This window comes from Diaporthe amygdali (genome assembly GCF_026229845.1).
Source record: "Diaporthe amygdali strain CAA958 chromosome Unknown NODE_7_length_1459731_cov_64_868725, whole genome shotgun sequence".
NCBI classification, from domain to species: domain Eukaryota; kingdom Fungi; phylum Ascomycota; class Sordariomycetes; order Diaporthales; family Diaporthaceae; genus Diaporthe; species Diaporthe amygdali.
Window position 1 is genome coordinate 190,433 of NW_026517027.1, and position 21,275 is coordinate 211,707.

At 55.4% G+C, this 21,275-nt stretch overlaps 7 protein-coding genes across 7 annotated transcripts; 5 read left to right on the forward strand and 2 right to left on the reverse strand.

The window, feature by feature from the left end:
• Nucleotides 1-1,577: 1,577 nt before the first annotated feature.
• On the forward strand, nt 1,578-2,242 carry J7T55_013675 (ob-fold nucleic acid binding domain-containing protein; the record flags this gene model as incomplete). The annotated part of the gene is made up of 2 exons (XM_053140570.1): nt 1,578-1,761; nt 1,818-2,242. The coding sequence occupies 2 exons, from the start codon at nt 1,578-1,580 to the stop codon at nt 2,240-2,242; spliced, it is 609 nt and encodes a 202-aa protein (XP_052996013.1).
• Nucleotides 2,243-6,842: 4,600 nt separating this feature from the next.
• J7T55_013676 (uncharacterized protein) lies at nt 6,843-8,999 on the forward strand (the record flags this gene model as incomplete). Its single annotated transcript, XM_053140571.1, has 7 exons — nt 6,843-6,885; nt 6,999-7,121; nt 7,194-7,305; nt 7,371-7,575; nt 7,632-7,787; nt 7,913-8,364; nt 8,423-8,999. 7 exons carry the CDS (start codon nt 6,843-6,845, stop codon nt 8,997-8,999), a joined length of 1,668 nt encoding a protein of 555 aa, XP_052996014.1.
• Nucleotides 9,000-10,315: 1,316 nt separating this feature from the next.
• On the forward strand, nt 10,316-11,739 carry J7T55_013677 (bsd domain-containing protein; the record flags this gene model as incomplete). The annotated part of the gene is made up of 3 exons (XM_053140572.1): nt 10,316-10,510; nt 10,597-11,338; nt 11,423-11,739. 3 exons carry the CDS (start codon nt 10,316-10,318, stop codon nt 11,737-11,739), a joined length of 1,254 nt encoding a protein of 417 aa, XP_052996015.1.
• Nucleotides 11,740-12,063: 324 nt separating this feature from the next.
• On the reverse strand, nt 12,064-12,800 carry J7T55_013678 (pre-rrna-processing protein tsr2; the record flags this gene model as incomplete). Its single annotated transcript, XM_053140573.1, has 2 exons — nt 12,064-12,680; nt 12,767-12,800. The coding sequence occupies 2 exons, from the start codon at nt 12,798-12,800 to the stop codon at nt 12,064-12,066; spliced, it is 651 nt and encodes a 216-aa protein (XP_052996016.1).
• A 2,724-nt stretch (nt 12,801-15,524) lies between these two features.
• Nucleotides 15,525-17,507, forward strand: J7T55_013679 (uncharacterized protein; the record flags this gene model as incomplete). Its single annotated transcript, XM_053140574.1, has 4 exons — nt 15,525-15,974; nt 16,044-16,803; nt 16,912-17,215; nt 17,273-17,507. 4 exons carry the CDS (start codon nt 15,525-15,527, stop codon nt 17,505-17,507), a joined length of 1,749 nt encoding a protein of 582 aa, XP_052996017.1.
• A 1,142-nt stretch (nt 17,508-18,649) lies between these two features.
• J7T55_013680 (udp-glucose 4-epimerase) lies at nt 18,650-19,672 on the forward strand (the record flags this gene model as incomplete). Its single annotated transcript, XM_053140575.1, has 1 exon — nt 18,650-19,672. One exon carries the CDS (start codon nt 18,650-18,652, stop codon nt 19,670-19,672), a length of 1,023 nt encoding a protein of 340 aa, XP_052996018.1.
• A 612-nt stretch (nt 19,673-20,284) lies between these two features.
• Nucleotides 20,285-20,869, reverse strand: J7T55_013681 (uncharacterized protein; the record flags this gene model as incomplete). The annotated part of the gene is made up of 3 exons (XM_053140576.1): nt 20,285-20,447; nt 20,549-20,569; nt 20,730-20,869. 3 exons carry the CDS (start codon nt 20,867-20,869, stop codon nt 20,285-20,287), a joined length of 324 nt encoding a protein of 107 aa, XP_052996019.1.
• Between the last annotated feature and the right edge of the window lie 406 nt (nt 20,870-21,275).

A 21,275-nucleotide genomic window follows, 5' to 3' on the forward strand; every position in this document is an offset into this window, starting at 1 on the left:
AGAGAATACAGTCAGGTTGGGCCGCGCGAACGATTGGATGGAAGGTACTTACAAACCATTGTCGTGGAAGACACCTTCCGTACTGCCAACGTTGTTTAGATTGGCAAGGCGCACAGCCGGGTTGATCCCAAGAACACGTGATGATCAGGGGCAAATATACCAAGAGGAAACTATCAAAGCTTCCCGACGCAGTGGTGCGTATAAACACAAGACGATTGTATGTAGGAGGAACGGTCAGGGCTGTTCCTCGATGGCTGGTGAACAACGAGTCCAGCGCTGATCGCAGGCAGGAGGGTGGGGTGCCAGTGAGATGAATATGGCTGAGGCGGGCGAGGCCAATGTCAGGAGCGGACAAGACCCAAAGCGCGGGAGCTTATTTGGAGAATGGAACGGGGCTGGCGGTGTTGAAGGGTGATGCCGTGGCAGGCTGAGCAAGAGATAATGGCGATGATGATGACGGATGGCTCATGTATTAGCTTGGCTGTGGCTGGAACACCAGTGGAACCTAAGCCGGAGTGCTGGTGGTCTTGGCTGATTCGGTGTCGAGATTGAGATGTTTTTGGACGGATGGATGGTCGCAAGCAGCTAGAGCTAGCCCATGGGGAGAGGAAACTTGAGAGAACGGACGAGGGACCTGGAAACAAAGGAGGACGAGGGTGTCAAGAGACGGAGTGACGATTTGATTTTGGCTACTAGAGGAAACGGAGAACGACGTCAGACGGTGGTTCCCTCCGCGTCAGGAACAAGACCCTCATGGACCCTTCTATCTCTCTATTTTTTCTACAGTATCTCATCTCTCGCCCCCGATTCCTGCTGGCCTGCTCGGACTGTAACCTAGCGGATTCAAGGCCGACGAATTCCAATCCATGCGATTCCACGTCACTTGCGGCAATTTCTTGGACAGGGCTCACTGGCACCGAGTTTGGACGGCGCCTGCGTGTACGCTGTGCTGTGATTGAAACGGGCCTGATGCTTGTTTGAGGTTTCTGGGCAAGCTTTCGAGAGTCAAGATCGCTGGGAGCTTTGGCGCGCCTGGGCATTGGGCAACGGGGCTAGCTCCTCGGATTTTGGACGTCAGATTGGTCAATGCAGCTGCTGTGGTGGGGAGCTCTCCAGGCTTGCCCCAGAACGGGTAGCTTTCAATGTCCGGGCTGCAGTGCCATCTGCAGGTGCCCGATCATTTCTCACTTTCCGCTAGCATATCAAAGTCGATGTTGACTTGGCGGCATGGGCGGCCTCAATTTTCTCGTGACACTGCATGCCGTGGACGAACATCAGCAGACCAACGTGTGCGTTGTCTCCCAATCACCAACCAACCCGCCCTCAACAATAGAGGGAAAAAGTGGCCTTGGCGTATCCTACCTGTCCCACCGCCCACGCCCTGGCTGAGCAATCCTAATGCGCGCATTTCCACTCCCGCGCGGCCTGCGATGATTAGAGAGAGTCAATCGTGAGCTTCCTGCAGGTGGGAGAGGGTCGCGGCCAGCACCCATTCGCCGCATGGCCTGCGATGACACTGAGTCATCCACGTGCAGTCTTGGTCAGCGCCGTCTATCTGAACCTCAGGTCGAAACCAGATGCCCCTTCCTCCGCCCCCATTCCGGGTCCCGACGCTCCTGATGCCCCTTGAAACGATGACTGAGCAAGACGAGCACCCCGTATATCCTCAGTACTGCTTCCACCTCTCTCCCACCATCAACAGGTTCTGCTCTCTGAGGTCCGGCGACATCCAAAACCTGACCACACACCCAGGCTTCGCAGGTGCGCCGATCATAACCTTCGCACCGAGTCATTCGCCTGTCCTAATCGTCTCGCAGGACAAGACGTCTTCTTCCACAGAAACCTCCCTCTACGATGGGTCCGCATCGCTGGCATGGTTGTTGCCGTCGACGAGTTCGCCCACCGCCGTGTTTACACCGTTGATGACAGCGACGGTCTGTGCATTGAATGCGTCGCAGACTTACCGAAACCCAACTCGAACGACTCCGCGAGCGCCGCTATCACAACCCTTCCAAAAGATGTCGACGTCGGCACTGTCGTTGACGTTAAGGGTGGCTTGACCTTATTTAGAGGTAACAAGCAGGTCAAGATCGAGAAGATGACGATCCTTCGCTCGACAGACGAGGAGGTGGCCTTGTGGGAGAAAGCCACGCAGTTCCGTGTTGACGTGCTGGACAAGCCTTGGAAGCTAACGGAAAGGGAAATCAGGAGATGTCGCAAGGAGGCAGAGAGGCAAGACTGAGGCATTCTGGACTCCAGCCATCTTCTCTGAGATATGGTGCATTCATAATCACCGCGGCCGAAAGGACAGAAACGGCGTCTCTTCTAAACTACGAGACATTCGCTGGAACTCGGGCCCCAAACCCCCCAACCTTTTCCCAACATCTGCGACAAAAGCCAAAAGGCTCTTCAGCTAACATTGTAGTACGGTATCACGAACCTTGCCCTCGACGTCGAAGCTGTTGTCTCTGGCACTGAAACAAGACGTTGATGTCTGACCTGGGAACAAGTCACACAGCCCTAACAGCCAGGCCAGGCCGGACCAGGCAGATGGGACCAAACACCCTGTTTAGGCTGCCAGGCTACTCGAGCTTCGTACCCTTGCTCATCGCATCGCGCACGAGTGCGGCACAGGATCCAGGGATTGTGGATTGCCAACAGAACAACCTATTTTCGGCGTACGCCAAGCCAACTATCAAGGCCGCATAAGGGGCCTCAGTAAGCGCACAATTGTTCGAGAATGGCGCTACTGCGCGAATCGCGGAAGCTTTCGAGGAACTTCCTGCACTGAATATCAACGGGCTGGCCGGGCCCTCAGCGCGGCCTAGACGAGTTTTCGGGCTCAAAAAACAGTTGACATTGACGAGATCCGGCCTTGGCAAGTTACCCTCCAACCATATGTCCCTGATTTAGCAGGCTCGATGCCTCCCGAGTGCGATGGTGGGGCCGTGGACCCTCGGAAATAGGCAGATGGTGTATCCTCAGGATCGTCAATGGTTCAGTCGGTGCGCGCACCAACACCGGAACCGACGAGAATGTGGGCAACAACGTGCGGTGTGATTGCTACCTACTCTCCGTGACACGAAGGCACCATGCAATGCGGCATGGGGCTTCTGGTGACGGCTGTCTCATGGTGCTTCAGGGGCTCTGTCCACGCAGATGAAAGCTGAACGTCAAAGGAGACTTGACTTTATTAGGCGGTGTTCAGACAACGCCAGATGTAGATCTCCGTGACCGACAATTCGGAGCTTCTAGTTCAAGCGCTCGAGTCGGAAATCCCACTTTTATACATATCCAATTGCCCATACATAATTTCGGCAAACCTTGCATCCAGAAGTGCCTGAAATGCCAGAAATAGAGATATTGACATCAGACCTGAGCAAAGGCAGCGGGCCAGAAATTGTTGAAGCCTTATAGCGGTCTCCACCAACTGCGGGCTGTTGTTCGGACCATACGCGGGTGAGGCACCAGTGCATGAAAAGACCCTTACACGTGCCCAGATATTGCATCTGGCCAGTAGCTGTGCATTCCAGGCTGTGTTTATTATTTTGTAACCCCCAAACCACGTGGAATACTCGTGCCTGCACCCGGGCACGGAATCCTCATGCCGGAACTACTGTAGCACGGCGCGTCTTGCTACGACCCTGACATGCGTATCTGAGAAGTTCAAGAACTGTGGAACAGCGCCCCCCGAGTTGATAGATACGATATGCTCTGGCGTGCCTGGACGCCTATCCCCTATCGCATCGCTATCCCCCCCTGCGCTAGACTATTAGTCCGTCAACGGTCCCAGATATTCTTTTGCGCATGTGTACAGTATCTCCTGAAAAAAGTACCCATGGCAGTTGTACTGTCCTCAAATGGCCAAGGTCATCCCGGCGCACTGGGATTCTTCCCGGATCGTGACACCACATATACCCAGATGGTGAGACTCCAAACAGCCGCACCCCGTTTGGGATGGGGTGCTACATTTAGCACGGCACCCGAGCGGAAAGAAGGGCGCGGTGGCTGCCTATGATTCCTGTGGCGGGCGCGCCCATGGAACCAACTCCCGACCCGCGACTGCACGGCGCGGCGCGAGCACTAGGAAGAGTTTGACTCCTGGGCAGGGCTAGAAGCGCGGAAGAGCCGTTCTAGAAGCCCAGGGGAAAGGAAAAGAAGCAACAGGATGGCTGCGCCATCTGAAGGGTCAGGGGCCGGCGATCCGATAGTTTGCAAGGTGGGAAGGGGAGGGAAGGGTGTCTGTCCATTTGCTACGTAGCTGCGCGGTGTGTAAAGCATTGCGTGTCATGTCTGTCTTCGCATGTTCCCTCGGTTTAGATGTGAACGGCGGCCGACGTGCGTGTTACCCTGCGATGACTATACGATGAGAAAGGATGACTACAGCCGAGTTGCCAGTAGGACGGAGCGGGATGAAGGAGAGCATCGGACAACCCCGGTCGAAGACATTACTACGCAACACGGTCGTTGGATGCTAGCATTCACAGTGCCGAGGTAAGAAGATAGACGATAGTCATGGCAAAGTAGGATGGATGGATGCGTGCACAGGATGAGATGAGTGCAACAGTAAGGCTTGCTTAGTCCTCCACGCAAGCCGCCATGGGGCGAGTATCTAGATAGAACTTAGTCAAGACCCTTGGGACGTGTCTGGTCCGTTCGTCCTGTCTCACTCCCCTTTTATCCAGGCTGGTGGTACATAGGCTGGTGGTAGGTTGGCACATTCTTAGCAATATTGGTGGGTCCCACTCATCCTGTCATCATATAGCGACGGATGGCGACGAGGACGAAGGATGAATAGGGCCATGGAAGGAGGATTCAGAGTCTCACGTCTCGCCTGGAATTTGCGCCCTGCAGGCCGGAGCGTGTTTGGGTTCCTGGCTGCTGATTGTGCGGGCTGGCTGTACTAGGCTTGGCTTCACCGTCAGCTGGCCCACAGGTCAAGTCCCTGGACGTGCATCTGGGATCTGGGCAGGCAGGAATCCATGGGACGCGCCTGTAGCAGCAGACGCTAACGAGGCCAAACTGAGGAGAAAGCGTTCCTATCGACGACGCTTTCGCGCCAACTAGGGGCCCAGGGCAGGCCCTCGGGACTGGGGGAGGTTGGAGGTCGGAGGAGCAACGGCAGTAGTATCAGCAGCAGCAACAGCAGCAGCGCAGAGGCGAGCACGGTTTACGGGTTGCAGTACATAACGCTGCACGGCACGGGACACCCCTTCAACCCCGCATCCCGGTCCCTGTTCCCGCAGCAAAAGCATCACCACCACCTGGGCAGACAGGCATACACAGTAGAGTAGTAGAGAGAGAGAGAACGAGAGGCAGAGAGAGAGAGAGGGCAGCAGGCAGAGGCAAGCTCAAGCCGCCGCCACCTAAGCCTAGCCTAGCCTCCTCCTGGGACAAGGTCTGGTAGGCCAGGGCGAGGGAGAAAGTCCATCTCCATCTCCATCTCCATCTCCATACTGCCAAACTGCCAGACCGACTGACTGCCCACCTGCCCTCACCTGTGCAACTTTCGCCCGCTCATCTATCGTACCGTGCTCGTGCTCGTGCTGGTCGACCACTTAGTTGCGCCGCATCACTCACGATCAACCCTCGACCATCGCAATCTGCAGCACCTGCTTGTCAGTGTGCCAGCTTGCCCGCCTCGTGAGCCAGACAAGACAAGAGACAAGACAGATAGACAGATCCAGGGGGCTCGCAACTTTGCTTGCATCCGCATCCCCATCCACATCTCCGTCCTCATCCTATCCACCTGCCACCCCACCACCAGAAGCACGCTCGACGCACGCACTTGGTCCAACCCACTCTCATTCGACTCCAATCCAATCCAATCCGATCCAGTCCAGTCCAGTCCAGTCCAATCCAATCCAATCCGGTCCAGTCAAGTCCACCAGCGGCAGTCCAAGGACACAACCAACCAAACTGAGCAAATCCATCCATCCATCCCCCCCCCCCTCTGGTGCTTCCTGCCTCGCTTCTGCTCGCTCTGGCTCTGGCTCTGGAACCTGGCACCTTTACCTCATCAGACTCTGCAGCTGTCTATTGCATCCTCCATTCCTCTTCCATCCCTACCGCATCTGTCAGCGTATCTGTACTATCTTCCTTTTTCCCTTTTGCAGGCCTGCAGCCCAGCCTGCCCGGTCGATTATCATCCTGTCATCTCCCGTCTCTCTCCCACCAATCTCCCCCCCAGCCATTCGCTGGCTGCGGCTACTCTGCTCCTTTCCCGCATCGACAATCGACACCACTGGGGAGCTTTCCTCGATCCAGCCCAAATCCATCGACAACAACCGCCAGTCTGCCCACCGTTCCAGACCAACCTTGCTCCTAGACACCCCACAGCCTTCCTGCTCAATTTCGTCCTCGACCTTACAACGTGCCATTGAGTTGGTCCCGTTGTTGCCTCTTATACTATTTCAGGACAAGACGAGACAGCCGGCTCTCACAGGCGCAAGGTACAGCACCGGCCGGTATCCACCTAGCAGGCAACCTCACCGACTTCGTTGCGTCGCCGAAGGCACAACAAGCCCTCCGAGCCGACACCTGCCCCGATCCCCACGATCAACCAACATCCGTCAACTGTCAACTCCTCTAATCGGCCTTCGTCAATCAAAACAACACCCTCGCCTCCACAAAGGACAGCTATCTTTACCCAAGACCATCTCCACCTGCCACCTGCCATCCCTGCCTCTGTCCGCACTCCCGTCCCTCGAACAAAGCCAAGTCGAATCAAAGCCTCTCGACCTGGGTTACCCGTCTGGACGAACGAGCCGACTGAAATGTCTACGGTTGAACCATAACTCAATCATTGCCTTTCGAGTTCGAGAGCTAGGGCGGTCGCTCCAATGGGTAACAGCCAGGGCAAACCCGTCGAGTTCGACGGAGAAGGTGCTTATCTCTCCTAGCCACTCCTTTACACCGTGCCTGCTTCCGCATCTGGCCTGCGCGCCGTCGCATCTGTCTTTGGGTATTTGACTGACGACTTTGTTTTGTTCAAACAGTAAACCTCAATCATTTTCGATTGCTGCGAGTCGTCGGCCGAGGAGCTTTTGGCAAAGTACGCATCGTTGAACGAAAAGACACCAATCTTTCGTTTGCCTTGAAGTATATACGCAAAGATGAAGGTGCGCACACCGGGCCCCGAGCCTGCGAGCCCTGCTCCCGGCATGGTTGCTGACATCGTAGACACCATACAGTTGTCCGGTCCGAGAGCGTCCGGAATATCATACGAGAGCGCCGCATGCTTGAGCATGTCAACCACCCTTTTATCTGCAACTTGCGGTACAGCTTTCAGGATATAGAGTATATGTGCGTTCGCTCCCATAATCCTTTCATTCCCCCTTTTGATATGTGATACTGATGCCTTGTCTCAGGTACCTCGTTGTTGATCTCATGAGTGGCGGTGACCTACGATTCCACATCTCGAGAAAGACTTTTACTGAAGAGGCCGTGAGGTTCTGGATAGCGGAACTAGGGTGTGCTTTGAGATACATACACGGTCAGGGCATCATCCACCGTGATGTCAAACCGGACAATGTTCTCCTAGACGCAGATGGTCATGTCCATCTTACAGATTTCGTAGGGACACCCCAACCAATGCGGAACTACCCTTGTGTGCTAACGGAGTTTTACAGAACGTGGCATCAGACATCATTCCCGGCAAGGTTCTCACAAGTAAATCCGGCACTCTTGCGTACCTTGCTCCCGAGGTCTATGCCGGACATGGCTACGACAGACGGGCTGACTGGTGGTCACTCGGAGTACTCTTCTATGAGTGTATCTACAACAAGGTTAGTCATCTACAAAAGCACATGTTCAATCCTCTCCTGCGGATCACACGGGAGCTCGCGTCAAGAACACTGGATTCACGATAAAGTTTATTTGCGGTGGGGTCAAAAGCTAATGTGTTGCACAGAGACCGTTTGAGGGGAATTCTGAAAACGCTTTGAGCACCGTCATACAGGCGGCCAACCCCAAGTATCCAATCACACAGCCACCCGTCTCTCTGCTTTGCCTGTACGCCATCAAGGATGCATTGACCGCGGACCCGAATAAACGAATGGGTCGTACATGGGAAACCTTCACGCAGCATGACTTCTTCCGGGTCATCAATTTCGAGGCGCTCGAGAGGAAGGAGATAGAGCCAGTATTTGTCCCTTCGTCCGAGAAAACCAACTTCGACGCAACATATGATCTGGAGGAGCTCCTATTGGAGGAAGCTCCTCTGGAGGCCCGGGCGCGGAGGCAAAAGCCACGGGAGCGGCTCAAGGACGACGCCACAGACAAAGAAATCAGAGAGGATGAGCTCTACAGGATGATAGAGTCCGACTTCAGGCCCTTCGATTACACTGTGGCCGCATACAAAAAGTAAGTCTTGGTCATTCACCGTCTCATGCAGCATGTACTGACTCGGCCTTTAACACAGGATCACGGAAGGTGGCGCGGAATGTGAGCCCGCCGCGGCGGGCGTCAATGGGTTGACCGATGCACAACAGCCGCAAGCGCTAACCACAAATGATGCACGGCCATTGTCACAGGCGACAGGCTCATCCAATAATTATCAGGCTGTAACAGGGCAACCGCTCGCCCCTTCGCGGTCTACAGAAGGCAACCCTACAGCACAACAACATGCCAAGGGCCTACATAACAGCAGAGAGCGGAAGGGAGGCCCGGGGCGCCCACCTCCCTTGCCCCCATACCCGAACTCATATACGAACTCGAAACATGGCAAGGCAGCGGGCCCCAAGGGCATATTTGTCGAGAGCCCGACCGGCGGCGTTCAAGTGACGCTCGACGGCGGCGGCAGCTGGTCAGACCTGGCGCGACAAGATGCCACGCTTCCCGCGGATGCAGCTGGTGGAGGACAGGAGGGTGGCAAGGTCGAGGCTGCTTCCGGCGGCGTCTTTGGCTTCTTGAGTAGGAAAAAGGGAAGAGGCAACAGCCCAAAGCCGAAGGAAAGGGGAGTCCTTGGGAAAGAGGGTGCCCGAGTCGTAATCGGTTAAGCACAGTTCAGATCGTCGAGGATGACGGGCCGGGCTATGTTCATGAAGAATTGGGGACGGGGAAGCTGTCGGGCATTCAGAGCCCTCTAGCCTGACCCAACGTCCGGCTGTTGAGAGGAGGGTGCAGCCGGGAGATCGAATTCATCGAAGTCGCTCCTACTCTGGGTGGTTTACCCGCGATCATTCAGTCGTCATTACTGCAGCGTACTTCCACCTCGAGGTGACCGCGCCAAGGCCCGAAACGCAAGATGGCGATACCAAAAGGCGGATGAACAGCCGAAAGTCCTGCTAGCCAGTGGTGGTTAGTAGGGTGGGATCCGATGGCCCCATTGCAGATGGACCTTTCCGAGGCGAAGACTTTCCAACAAAGAACGGCGGGTCAGCGCTTCGGATGTGAAGGGACGGCACAGGGGTGACAGGTGGATGCCGTTGCTGGCATGCACGGGGCGGCAGTGCCCTCTTTTCACACGCGCGCCATGACGCTCGGTCCGTGTGCGAATGTATTGTTCATGGCTCATTCGGCGTCTTTGATAGAGTGGTTTGGGTGGGATGTATTGGTCGCAGTACAAGCTTGCATGGGATTCCGGATCGGGAATCGTGGAGTCGTTTGGTGCATGAGCGAGTCGAGATATAGTGTGCCGCCCACTCTCCATTCCCTTTTCCATTACTTCCCCGCATAACATTTTTGTCAACATTTAGCATCACTTAGCAAGCATGGAGGCTCAGACAGCAGGCGAGCTCATTCCCTAGAAATCATTAGTGGGGGTGGCCTGTTGTGGGATTGTAGAGAGACTATAGGTAGCGGAAATACCCAAGCAGTTCGATAAGTAGATTTTGTCACGAAGTCTTTGCGAGGTCTTGACATAAAGTTTCTGGAATTATGCTTCTCGAACAACATTTCTTCAGAAGCTCTCGAAGGCTAATATGATCCAAAACTTATGTCAAGCCATTCTCTAGAATCCTTGGAATTGATAGGCGATTGATTGGCTTGATGCGGACCTATGGAGTTGCTTGGAGCTTCTAAAGGTTCTAAAAGCCGTATCCGGAAAACCCCAAACTACCCCCAAAGGTTCAGATTCGGCCCCTCTTGGCAGGGGCTGATTGGCCCGCGTTGGGGGCTTGTGACGCGGGCCAGGAGCTCCAGCAGTTCAACCTCAAACAATCTCGCCAACTCGCTCCTCTAGCAACCAACCAGACCACGTCCCTTCTTACATCTACTCAGCAGCATCGCTCGAAGCTCACTGGCCCCGGATAGCCAAAGGGGAAAACCGAGGAACAGCCCCGCCCGCAGAAGACCGCCCGAATAAACGATCAGGATGGATCTGGCCTACGACCACATCGTCGAGGAGTCGCTCCCAAAGGAGGACGACGGCAAGCGCAACAAGACCGGCAACAGCGCCGAGCAGACGCAGAACAGCCTCAACGCCGAGTTTCAGGATGCCTACAAGGCCTTTTCTGCGAGTCCGTGGGGCGCGCGGATCGGCGGGTTCTTCGGGAATGTGGTGAAACAGGTACGTCCTGGGAGAAATAGGGACCCGGGGAACGGTGTGTGGCGTAACAAGCATCGGGGGTTCTAACATGTGATCCGAAAACACAGAGCGAGACCGTCTACCAGGGCGCACAGAAGGAACTCACCGCCGTCGGGAGCGAGGCCCAGCGCGGGTTCACCGGGCTGACCAACGCCGTCATCAATCGGACCAGAGGCCTGTCGCTGGCCGGCGGGGCAGAAGCTGGGGCCGCGGCTGGACAGCAGGAAAAGGGCGAAGAAACATCCGGCGAGAAGCCCAAGGAGCTCACCACGGACGAGGCTATCAAGGAGTCGGAGAACGTGCTCTCGCGGCTGCGGTCCGAGGCCGCCAAGCGGCTCAAGGACATCCAGAGGGCCGAGGACGCGGCGGACGAGGCGCTGCTGCGGTTCGGCACCAACATCAGCGCGTTCCTGCGGGACGCGGTGAGCATCGCGCCGCCGTCGGGCGACGCCAACAACAACGGCCAGGGCGGCGACAACAACACCGTGCTGTTCGAGAGCAAGGACGCCGCGGGCAAGAGGGTCATCCACACGAGCCGGTTCGACGCGCAGCTGCACGTCATCCACACGTCGACCGAGAGCTTCACCAAGGACCCTGCGACGGGCGACTGGGACAGCTGGGGTAAGGAGTTTGACATCAAGGCCCGGACCGAGGACATTAGCCGGGACCTGGAGAAGTACCCGGAGCTGCGGTCGACGATGGAGAAGCTGGTGCCCGAGACGATACCGTATGAGAACTTCTGGAAGAGGTACTACTTCCTGAGGCACGGCATCGACATTGCGGAGGCGAGGAGGAAGGAGCTCTTGAAGGGTACGTGCTGATCCTTTATCCTATCGTTACACTATACTGTGTTGTATGTGTCATCTATGCTAACAACAAGCCCCTCTTGTACAGCTGCATCTGCCGAGGAAGAGGTCGGCTGGGATGAGGACTCGGACGACGAGGCCGCCGGCCCAAGCAAGGCCGAGCCCAAGAGGCCCGGCTCTACAGGGTCATCTACCACCATCCAGCCCCCCACCAAGACGTCCGCGCAGCCGTCCACCCTCCTGAAGCCGAACGAATCCCGCCGGTCCAACGACGAGAGGTCGCAGCCCGACAGCGAGACTAGCTACGACATGGTCGGGGCCGCGTCCGGCGTCCCGAGCAACGCGCCCAACAGCCCCAAGGAAGGCCGCAAGGCGGACGATGATAGCGACGAGGACTGGGAGTAATTGTTGTTCCTGTGGTTCTTATGTCTTTTTTCCGAGGGTTTGTTGAAGTCGCTGCTGCTGTAGTGGTATTTCGTCTTCGAAGGAAGGAGTCTGGCGTTATTGGAGGGAACGACGCCAGGGGTAACGCATGCTGTCAGACTTCCGAGGTCCTCTTGTATCTCTCATCCTGTAGTAGTCCGGCGCGACAACCTAATCACTGGGTATCATGACTTTTATATTTTGAACAATGACGCAGCCTCTCTGCACTCGTGGCCGTAGCGAAAGGCACGCTTCTCCCAAGCTGCGCGTCACAGCCAGCGGCTTCATCACCAGAACCTCAGATGCTCACCTCTTCCTCGTGACCTTGGTGAAGCCATCCTCGTCGACCTCAGGCAGCGCCTTGTCCTTCTTGGGCGCAGCGGCTGTCTCGACAAGCGCAGGGGCGTCCTCCATATCTTCATCCTCGGAACCGTCCTCCTCGTTCTCGTCGTCATCCTCCCAGTCCGTCTCGGCGTCCTGGTCCTCGCCGTGCTTGAAGTGGACCTTCTCGCCCTTGCGGGCCTGCCAGCGCGCCAGCAGGCGGTCGACCTCGTCGAAGCTGCCGCGCGCGCACTGGCCCCGCAGCCGCACGATCTCGGCCGCCACGTCGTACGCCGTGTCGTCGTCCACGTTGACCTCGAACTCGTCCAGCATCACCTGCAGCATCAGCTCCTCCAGGTACTCGGCGTCGGGCTCCTCCTGCGGCTGGGCGCCTTGTTGTTGTGTTTGTGAGGTGGTGGTGCCGTTGGTGGCTGTGGCTGTTGCTGTGAATGGGGGGAACTGCTCGACGACCTGGCCTGCGAACCAGTCGCGCTTGTCGGCTGAGTCGGCGCCGCCCCAGTTGTTCTGCACGGCGAGGGTGAGGGCGGGCCACAGGTTCAGGGAGAGGGCGACGCCTTGCTCGAAACGGGACTGGCGGACGTCTGTTTGGGTTCCAATTGGTTATTAGCTGGGGTGTTTGACTGGGAAGGTGTGGGGAGGGTTCAAAGAGTTGATATTGGGGACGAACCTGAGGACGCCTCTGTTGTTGCGCTGGACGCCATTATGGACTTATGGGCGCTGAGACTTTGGAGAAAGCTAGATTTGAAAATTCGATAAAAAATGTGAGAACCGTTGTGAGAGCTGTCAGAGCACAATGCTACAGACAGGGACAGATTCCAATTCGATATTATCAAAGGTGGGCGGCGATGTCGACGAGCAGTTGGTCTAACAGTTTAAAAATTTCGCGAGCTTGTCCTTGCTCACACAAGCCCCCCCCCCCCAGGCCCAGACTACTACGCCCCTGCGATAAGCCTTGTTTTTCTTATCGGGCGACAAGCAAAGATTCGTGCTGCAGTAGCGTAGCTCAGCCGGACCCGGAAGTCGGTGGCGGTTGGAAAACGTTCAGGGACCATCTCGCTTGGTACGATGACCTCATACTGGATACTACGCCCTGCGGACGACATTTCGAGCACACAGAGAGACGGTGTTAGACAATGCATTCGCTGGATAGTCTGTCAGTCCATCGTCGTCGTGGCGCATCGCCGACGCTGGTCAATAGCACTTGGCACAATCTCCGCCTCGAGAAGTGCTGTGCTGGGATGTGCAGTGCAGCCGACAGTGGCGGCCTTGGCTAGAGAGATTCTCCAGATGGGATACGGAATTCAGAATGCTGTAGGGATGTGCATCCTGTCAGGAACACTGCAGACATTGCACTTGACTCCCCACTCGGCCACAGCCAGGTCCGACACCGAGAATATCGCCCGGGGGTTCCGACTGTTCGGGACGGCGCTATTCCTGGGCGGCATGACAGCCTACTTCCTGCGTGGAAAGTCTCGAAGGCTGGGCACTGCAGAGTTCAGCACTACTGGGCACCACAGTCACAGTCGGCCACGATGGTCTGACCTTGACGATCGTGGATGGTGTGAGCCAATATTTCACTTCACGGCACTGGTCGATGGGCCCTGAGTCAGCCCCGAGGCCGACGGAGGAAAGGCTCGATACACGGATGTATCTGAAGTATCTGAGGGGTAACCAGGAGCATGGATGGCCGTTCGGAGTTGAAGACTTAACTCCTAATGACGAGCGGGTTGGCAGGATTGCTGAAAGGGTATTAGGGCGGACGGGACGGCAGATACGTCTGACACTGGACCCTCTCTCTGGCACCGTCGCACAGTCGCGAGCTCGCATCTTAACATCTGCCAAGCGCGGAAGTTACTGCAGGCAGTGAGGGATGATGTGGATGATGATGTGACGATCCTCCGGCTTCTGCCTCTCACAGCCGACAGCCTGCTAGCTGCAGCAAAGATTGGGGGTTGGGAGTCATACCGGGGCCAGATAATCGGGAATAGCCCACACTACTCCATGCAATCAATCCTGTTAAGTCCACTCGAGCAATGTATGGAATCAAGGTTGCCCCGTGCTGGCCGGGGGACAGATTCTTCGCCAGGCCCCGGTATGCCACTTGTAACTGGCAGGACTGGGCACTTTGGCACTATGCGGTACCACTATGCCCTGCACGGGCAAGGGTGATACTCTCAAGCATCAAGCCTCAAGCCTCGAGCCGCAAGCCGCAAGCCGCAGATACCCCCAGGCCGATGCGGCGTGCCAGGGCCCCAAGGGCCAAGGAGCAGAGCGCCCTGGGGCTGGGCCGTGTCATCAGGCGACGGACCGCATGTGGTCTTTGTATCTCCCCATTTGCATAGAGACGGTGCTGACAAATTCAACATCGGCTTCCACGCCCCTCCATCGAGACACACAGCCAGGAGGGGGAGGGGAGCCAGCCTCCGTTCTCTGTGCCCCCCCGCCGTCCACGCTCCAAAAGTCCAATCCAATACGATCAGTCAATCCAATCCTCCTGAATCCTGTCTCTGTGCTCGTCTCTCCTGACATCCACCGTACTGTACCCAAGGAAAAGGAAACTTCTAGCTGCCTAGAGAGCGTCAGCAGCCATTGGCACTGAACAAGACACTTGACACATCTCATCTCACCCACCCACACCCCCCTCCCCCCATTCACCTTTCCCCATCCCCCACGGCCGCGACGGTGTGAGCTTCGGGCAGACTTTCGCCTCTCCCCGTTCCCATTCCCACTCACCTGCATCTGCATCCGCATATGGACCCTGCTCGGACAACTTTTTGACCCGGCTTGGATCGCCTGTGAATCACGACCATCTGTATCCCGTCCGGCTGTCTGGCCTGGTATCCTGTATCCATCCGTCCTCTGTGTCCCTGGGCCGCCTAGGTCTGGACCGTTCCGTCCGTCACATCACGCCCGCCCACAGCACGGGGAGTCCATCTCCGTTCGCGCTGACCGTCCTAAATCCTCCTCCGTTTTGCGGTTCCAGGTCCCCAGTACTTTGTTCACCGGTTCAACCGTGCCCACCTTTTCGTATTCTCTTCTCTCAGTATCACTCACTTCCACGTCATTCCCACCTAGACGACTCCCATCTCCAGCCAGGGAATTCTCGACTGGACAACATATCACCTCTACACTGGGGAGGATTCAGCCTCGTCCGTCGTACCTGACTAGAAGGCTCTGACCACTCTCCTCACTGGGGCCTGCCTACAGTATCAAGGACCCATCCATCTCACTCGCGCCCTGCGCCGAAGCCAAGTCCAAAGTCCAGACTGCAGTGGGACGCCAGTGGCGAATTCCTTTCCCCAAACCAGGAGAACGGGGAAGACGACCACTTCAACCAACATCAGTCCCCCTCGACGCTCAGCTCCACCCAGCTCAACCTCTCCCGAGTTGACTTTCGTCGCCGTCGTCCATAGTCTACTCTCACAATGGCCTCCACAGGCAACCCTCACGACTTTGTTCTCACCCCCCAGCAGCAGAGTCTGCTCTTCGCTGCCCTCAACTCCAACAAGCAGACTGCCTCCCCCATGGCTGGCAACCTGCACATGTCTCCCGCCTCCTTTGGCAACTCCCCAACCCAGAAGACTGATCTCAGTGGCTTTGATACGAGTCCTTTCCTTGACTACGAGTATGACATCAATGGCGGCGACACCAGCTTCGACTTCAGCTTCGCCGATACCTCCAACGCCAAGATGATTGGCGACTTGCCCGGATCGGCCGGCAGTGACAAGTCCGGCTCCGAGAACAACGATACCGAGAAGAGAAGCCACCCAGACGATGAAAATGAGGAGGAAGGAGGTGATGCCAAGAGGCAGGAAACTGGAGAGAAGGTTTCCAAGAAACCCGGACGCAAGCCTCTTACCACTGAGCCTACCTCGGTGAGTCCAACCGCGCGCAATGCAAACATATCTACAGTTGCCATGTACTAACAAGCTCCATTCATACAGAAGCGCAAGGCGCAGAATAGGGCTGCGCAGCGCGCATTCCGGGAGCGTAAGGAACAGCATCTGAAAAACCTCGAGACCAAGGTCGAGGAGCTGGAGAAGGCCTCGGCGCAATCCAACCATGAGAATAGCGTCCTCCGTGCCCAGGTTGAGAAGATGACCACTGAGTTGAATGAGTACAAGAAGAGGGTTTCTCTGATGGTGAACAACCGCACCCCCAGCCTGTCTAATGGTCCTAGGCCTACATTCGGCCAAGCCGTTATCAACAACTTGAACGACGTCAACTTTCAGTTCGAGTTCCCCAAGTTTGGCCAGCTCCCTGGACCTTCCCCAACCGCGTCCAACCAGGCTTCCACAAATGGTCACACATCCAACTCGCAGTCACCGCGCAACGTTAGGAGCTCTAGCGAGCAAAACAGCCCCTTGGCCCAGTCTGCACGTCACGGGTCAACTGGGTCCAAGTCGACAAACGGGGTTGAGACCCAGGCCAAAGAGGATCTGGCCAATTTCTCCGGCATCTTCAGTCCTCCCTTGACCAACAACAATGTGGCGTCTGCGGCTCGCGGCAGGACAGACTCTCACAACAGTGCTGCGGCAACCACAACTTCATCGCCGTCCGCCTCATCAAACTCCCATGGAGGCCCAAGCTCATCTTGCGGCACCTCTCCTGAGCCTTACTCTCAATCGCCAATGGGTTTCAAGCCAGTTGATACGCTTACCACCATTGGTGAGGAGAAGCATCCTTTTGCCAACATGAACCAAGGTAAGAACCCGGCGCATGTATCAAAGCAAGTCTCGAGCGAGATGAACCAGAGCAATTTCCAGGAGCTTTGACTTTCGCCTGTGTTGTACGAAGGCTAATTTATGACAGACTTTGGCCAATTTGCAAACATCGACATGAATGACATGAACTTTATGACATCAACCAACAATTTCCAGTTTGACCCGCAGCTGTTCGGAGGCTACCGTGAGCCTCAGGAGAACATTCTGGGCAATGGTTTCGACGACACCTTCTTCAATGATGCGTTTGATGTTGATTTCACAACGCCCTACTTCGCCCCTAGCCCTCAAAAGAAGGACGACCTCATGTCACGGATCGATGCTGCGAAGAACGAGGACTCCACCGAGCTTGTCCAGACCACAGATGGCCAACTTCTTACCTGCAATAAGATCTGGTACGTACCACAAAGGTCTCCCGGGACTCACGTTACTCTATCTAACAACATTTACAGGGAGAAACTGCAGAGCTGCCCAAGGGTTCAAAACGGCGATTTTGATCTCGATGGCCTGTGCTCTGACCTCCAGAAGAAGGCCAAGTGCTCTGGCTCCGGTGCAGTTGTCGATGAGTCGACTTTCAAGAAAGTGATGCAAAAGTACTTGGGCAAGACAGACAAGGAAATGGAAGAAGGCTGCCCGAACGAGAAGCTCAAGCTTGAGCAACAGGCTGCTGAGCAACTCTCCGCTTAAGTGGACCTGAGCGGCGTCCCAAGACTAAAATTCGGGCACACAAGCACTAGCATTACCCCGGCAAACAGGCACGGCATGGAAACGGCAATGGCTGGACTGTATGGCAGCTCTTTGCCAGACTGGCGCAACGGAAATCTGCAATACCCAAGGAGGGGTTTTATAAAAGGGGAGGGTCCTATTTATTTTTTCTTTATCGGATCGGCGTTGTTCAGTTACAGAGTGTGAGGCTCCGGCCCACCTAGCATTGATGGATATCAGCCCGGCGAAAGGCCAACTGGGTCACGAGGCGTAACGCTCACTTGAGAAAACTGTGCTGGGAGATGATCTCAAGGATGGTGGTCCGCAGGATGCGACGAGTTTGAGCTGTTCAGTTAGTGCAATATCTGATGGTCGATTTCTGCTTGATTCCATCCGTTGTATACTCTCCTATCAAATTATTTTCCACGCCAATGACGGGTCCAAGTCTCGGAACCATGGCTTGAGTGAGATGTGAAATCAAGCGTGTTGCTTAGCAGTCACCCTCGCACCAAGGTACGTGTGCCTTGAATGACAACCCCATAAGCTTATCGAGGCCGAATGCATGCTTCTCAGACTATCAACCAGTCAAATCCATGTGTAGGTATCGTTGCCACCATATACGCCTCCACGATCCTACAGCCACAGACGAAATGGGGGAGAGCCAGCCACCGCCACCACAACACCCCAAGCCCAAGAGCATCCCATCCCGCGGGAGCTCCCGCCCCCGTTACGGCCGATGATCCCCTTTTAGTCTATGACGACAAAGCCCTTCCAATCAACAACTCCGGCAGCAACTGGCCGCAAACTGCAACGCTGGATACCTGGCAAGAAGGGAATCGGAGATCTGTCGGGAGGATTGCATCGGCAATTTATTTTGCCTGGTGCTTGAGGCTAGTGTCCAGACGTGACGTCTCATGGTCAAGCTGGCGCCCAATGGCTTCAATTGAATATACATATTTGGAGTTGGGCTTCGTCTTGTCCATTTGTTCCTTCGAGCTTCTTCAACTTAAGCTCCTGGCTATATCGCACATTATTACTAGCTACTACTTCACAATTTAATGTCAGCTTCGTTGCGAACGTCTCATTATCCCTAGCATCTCACTTTACAACACACACATACTAAGATGTCGGCCTCACGAGCACCCCTCTTCGACAAGACCCGCGCCCTGGGCGAGACCGCTCGCCCGCGCCGGCCCCGCGTGATCGTCACAGGCGGCTCGGGGAAGCTCGGCCGCGCCGTGGTCGGCCTACTCTCAGAGTCGTGGGAGGTCATCTCCGTGGACATCAGGCGGCCACCGATGGCGTCCGAGGACGGCAAGTCCGGGCTGGGCGGGGCGTACCGGCTGGTGGAGGTAGACCTGGAGGACATGGGCGCGGTCATGGAGACGTTCATCTCGACAGACATGGCATACGGCAGCGTAGGCGGGCCCGCCATCGACGCGGTCGTGCACCTCGCCGCGCTGCCGAGCCCCGGGCAGACCAACTCGAGCCGGCAGTTCCGCACCAACACGATGAGCACGTACAACGTGCTCGAGGCGGCGCGGAAGCTCGGCGTGCGCAACGTCGTCCTCGCGTCCAGCGAGACGCTCATCGGCATCCCGCTCGCCGAGGACGGGTGCGGCCACGAGCCCTCCAGCTTGCCCATCACCGAGGAGCACGAGCGGCGCCCCGAGAGCGCGTACTCGCTCAGCAAGCTCGTCGGCGAGGTCCTCGCCGAGCAGTACGTGCGCTGGGACCCGGAGCTGAAGATCGTGTCGCTGCGGTTCAGTAATGTTATGAGCCCCGTCGACTATGCCGACTTCGAGGAGTGGCAGGACGACCCGGCCAAGAGGAGCTGGAACGCGTGGGGGTATATCGATGCGCGGGACGGCGCGCAGGCTGTTGCGAAGAGTCTTGAGGCGTCGAAGACGGGTCATCACCAGTATCTTATTGCTGCGTCTGATACGTGCATGCGGATGAAGAATGACGAGCTGGTCAAGGCTTCTTTCCCGAATATCAAGTATACACCGACGTCGGGCCCAAGGGACTCATTGTTGAGCATTGACAAGGCGAAGAAGGAGTTGGGATATGATCCCAAGTTTACGTGGGAGGGCCAGGTCAAGAAGCCGGCGGGTGCTGGTACAGCGGTTGGCGATCATGTCGCGTGAACTTTTAGGTGGCTGGTGGCAAACAGTTTTGGGTGATGTATTGCGTCTAAAAAGTTCTGGATTTAATCAGTTGTATTTTGTATACAACACGCAGACCGTAGAAGGAAATCGGTCACATAGACAATAAGCCAGGCACCAATTTCACGGGCTTCACACAACTTTGATGATGTTTCCTTGTATTTGCCATCCTTATTGATCTACTCATTCTTCAGCTTTGAAGAGAATTGCATGCTTCTTGTTAAAACCATTTTTGGTGTTTAGGGGGGCTCGTCTTCTAGAAAAATCCCTATCACCCTTCTCTTTGTCAATTGCTTTGAAGCATTGGGAAAGTTGAACATAACTCGATTGTACTGAAGAGGAAAATTGATTCAAAAGGAATGCAACTGTAAAAAAATAAATGACGCAAAAATGCTTGGACATTCGACTCTAAGGTATCTATGACAGCACTTTTCCAACCTCTCACTACCTGACCTCTTTCTACTGCAATATTAGCTCTTGCACAGCTATCACACAGCCTCGCCAGGATCTGCAGTCTTCAAGACCCGTCTTATTGAATTGGTCGCTGTTGCAGTCCATCAAATTGCAGTGTACCTTTACAAGCTTGATCTAGACTTAGGCGGTCATAAGGACTTCGTGACTTGGGAACCGCCTGAAGATGATACAATTCTCTGCGCATACTATCCTGATGGCAAACTTCCAAGCCTGTTCTTTCATAAACAATACCTGGATTATCAGCAATATCCGGATGGGGTAGCTGATATCGTAGGATATTGGGCTGAGACACGAATATTTGGTGGTGTTGTGTTATTCGACAGGCGTAAACCCTATCAGCGGGAAGCGTACGAAGACGTAAGTCTCAATCCCTCTCCTACTCACTAGTCGTTCCTTGCTCGGTTCCTGACATGATGGAAAACACGAATATAGCCTGACGCTATCTTCTTTCATTCGTTTTCAAAAAACATGACCTACCGGATTTGGCAGCTACTTGATACGCAGAAAAGGGCTCTACTAGACTTTCTACTAGCAGATGATACACACGTGCAGGCAAATGACGTACCAAATCCATTTCCCATCTTGCCAGACCGGAACAACTTGACTCGAGTTGACCCTCAGGATTCTATCCAGGATACTGGTATTTATCGTGACCTCTGGGAGCGCAAACCTCTTGGTCACGAAGATTGGGATATTCGGCTGCATTGCTGCGCCATCAATGAAATGGATTACCCCACTATCGCAGACTATAGAAGGTCCAGGGACAGAGCGGCTGATCGCAGGGCGGACGTTGCAGAGAGGAGGGAGGAAAAGGTATCAGTAACAGAACCTGAGCAAGAAGAGGAAGACGAAGGGGCAGTGGCAAAAGTCTTGAAGGTGGACTAAAGAATACAACGCTTTGTCTGTGATCATAATCTTGGAAGTCTGCGCTATGCTACTTTGATGATTAAAGCCTTTGCTTCTCAAGCGGTTTCTCGGTTGAGAACAATCCTAGTCCAGCAAAGCTCATAAACCCAACTGCTGGAACTATGCGATATGTGAAGGCGTGGATGACATGGCGCCTCCTTATTGGTGAACTGTCTCATCAGCACGATCCGCATCGTTGTATAGC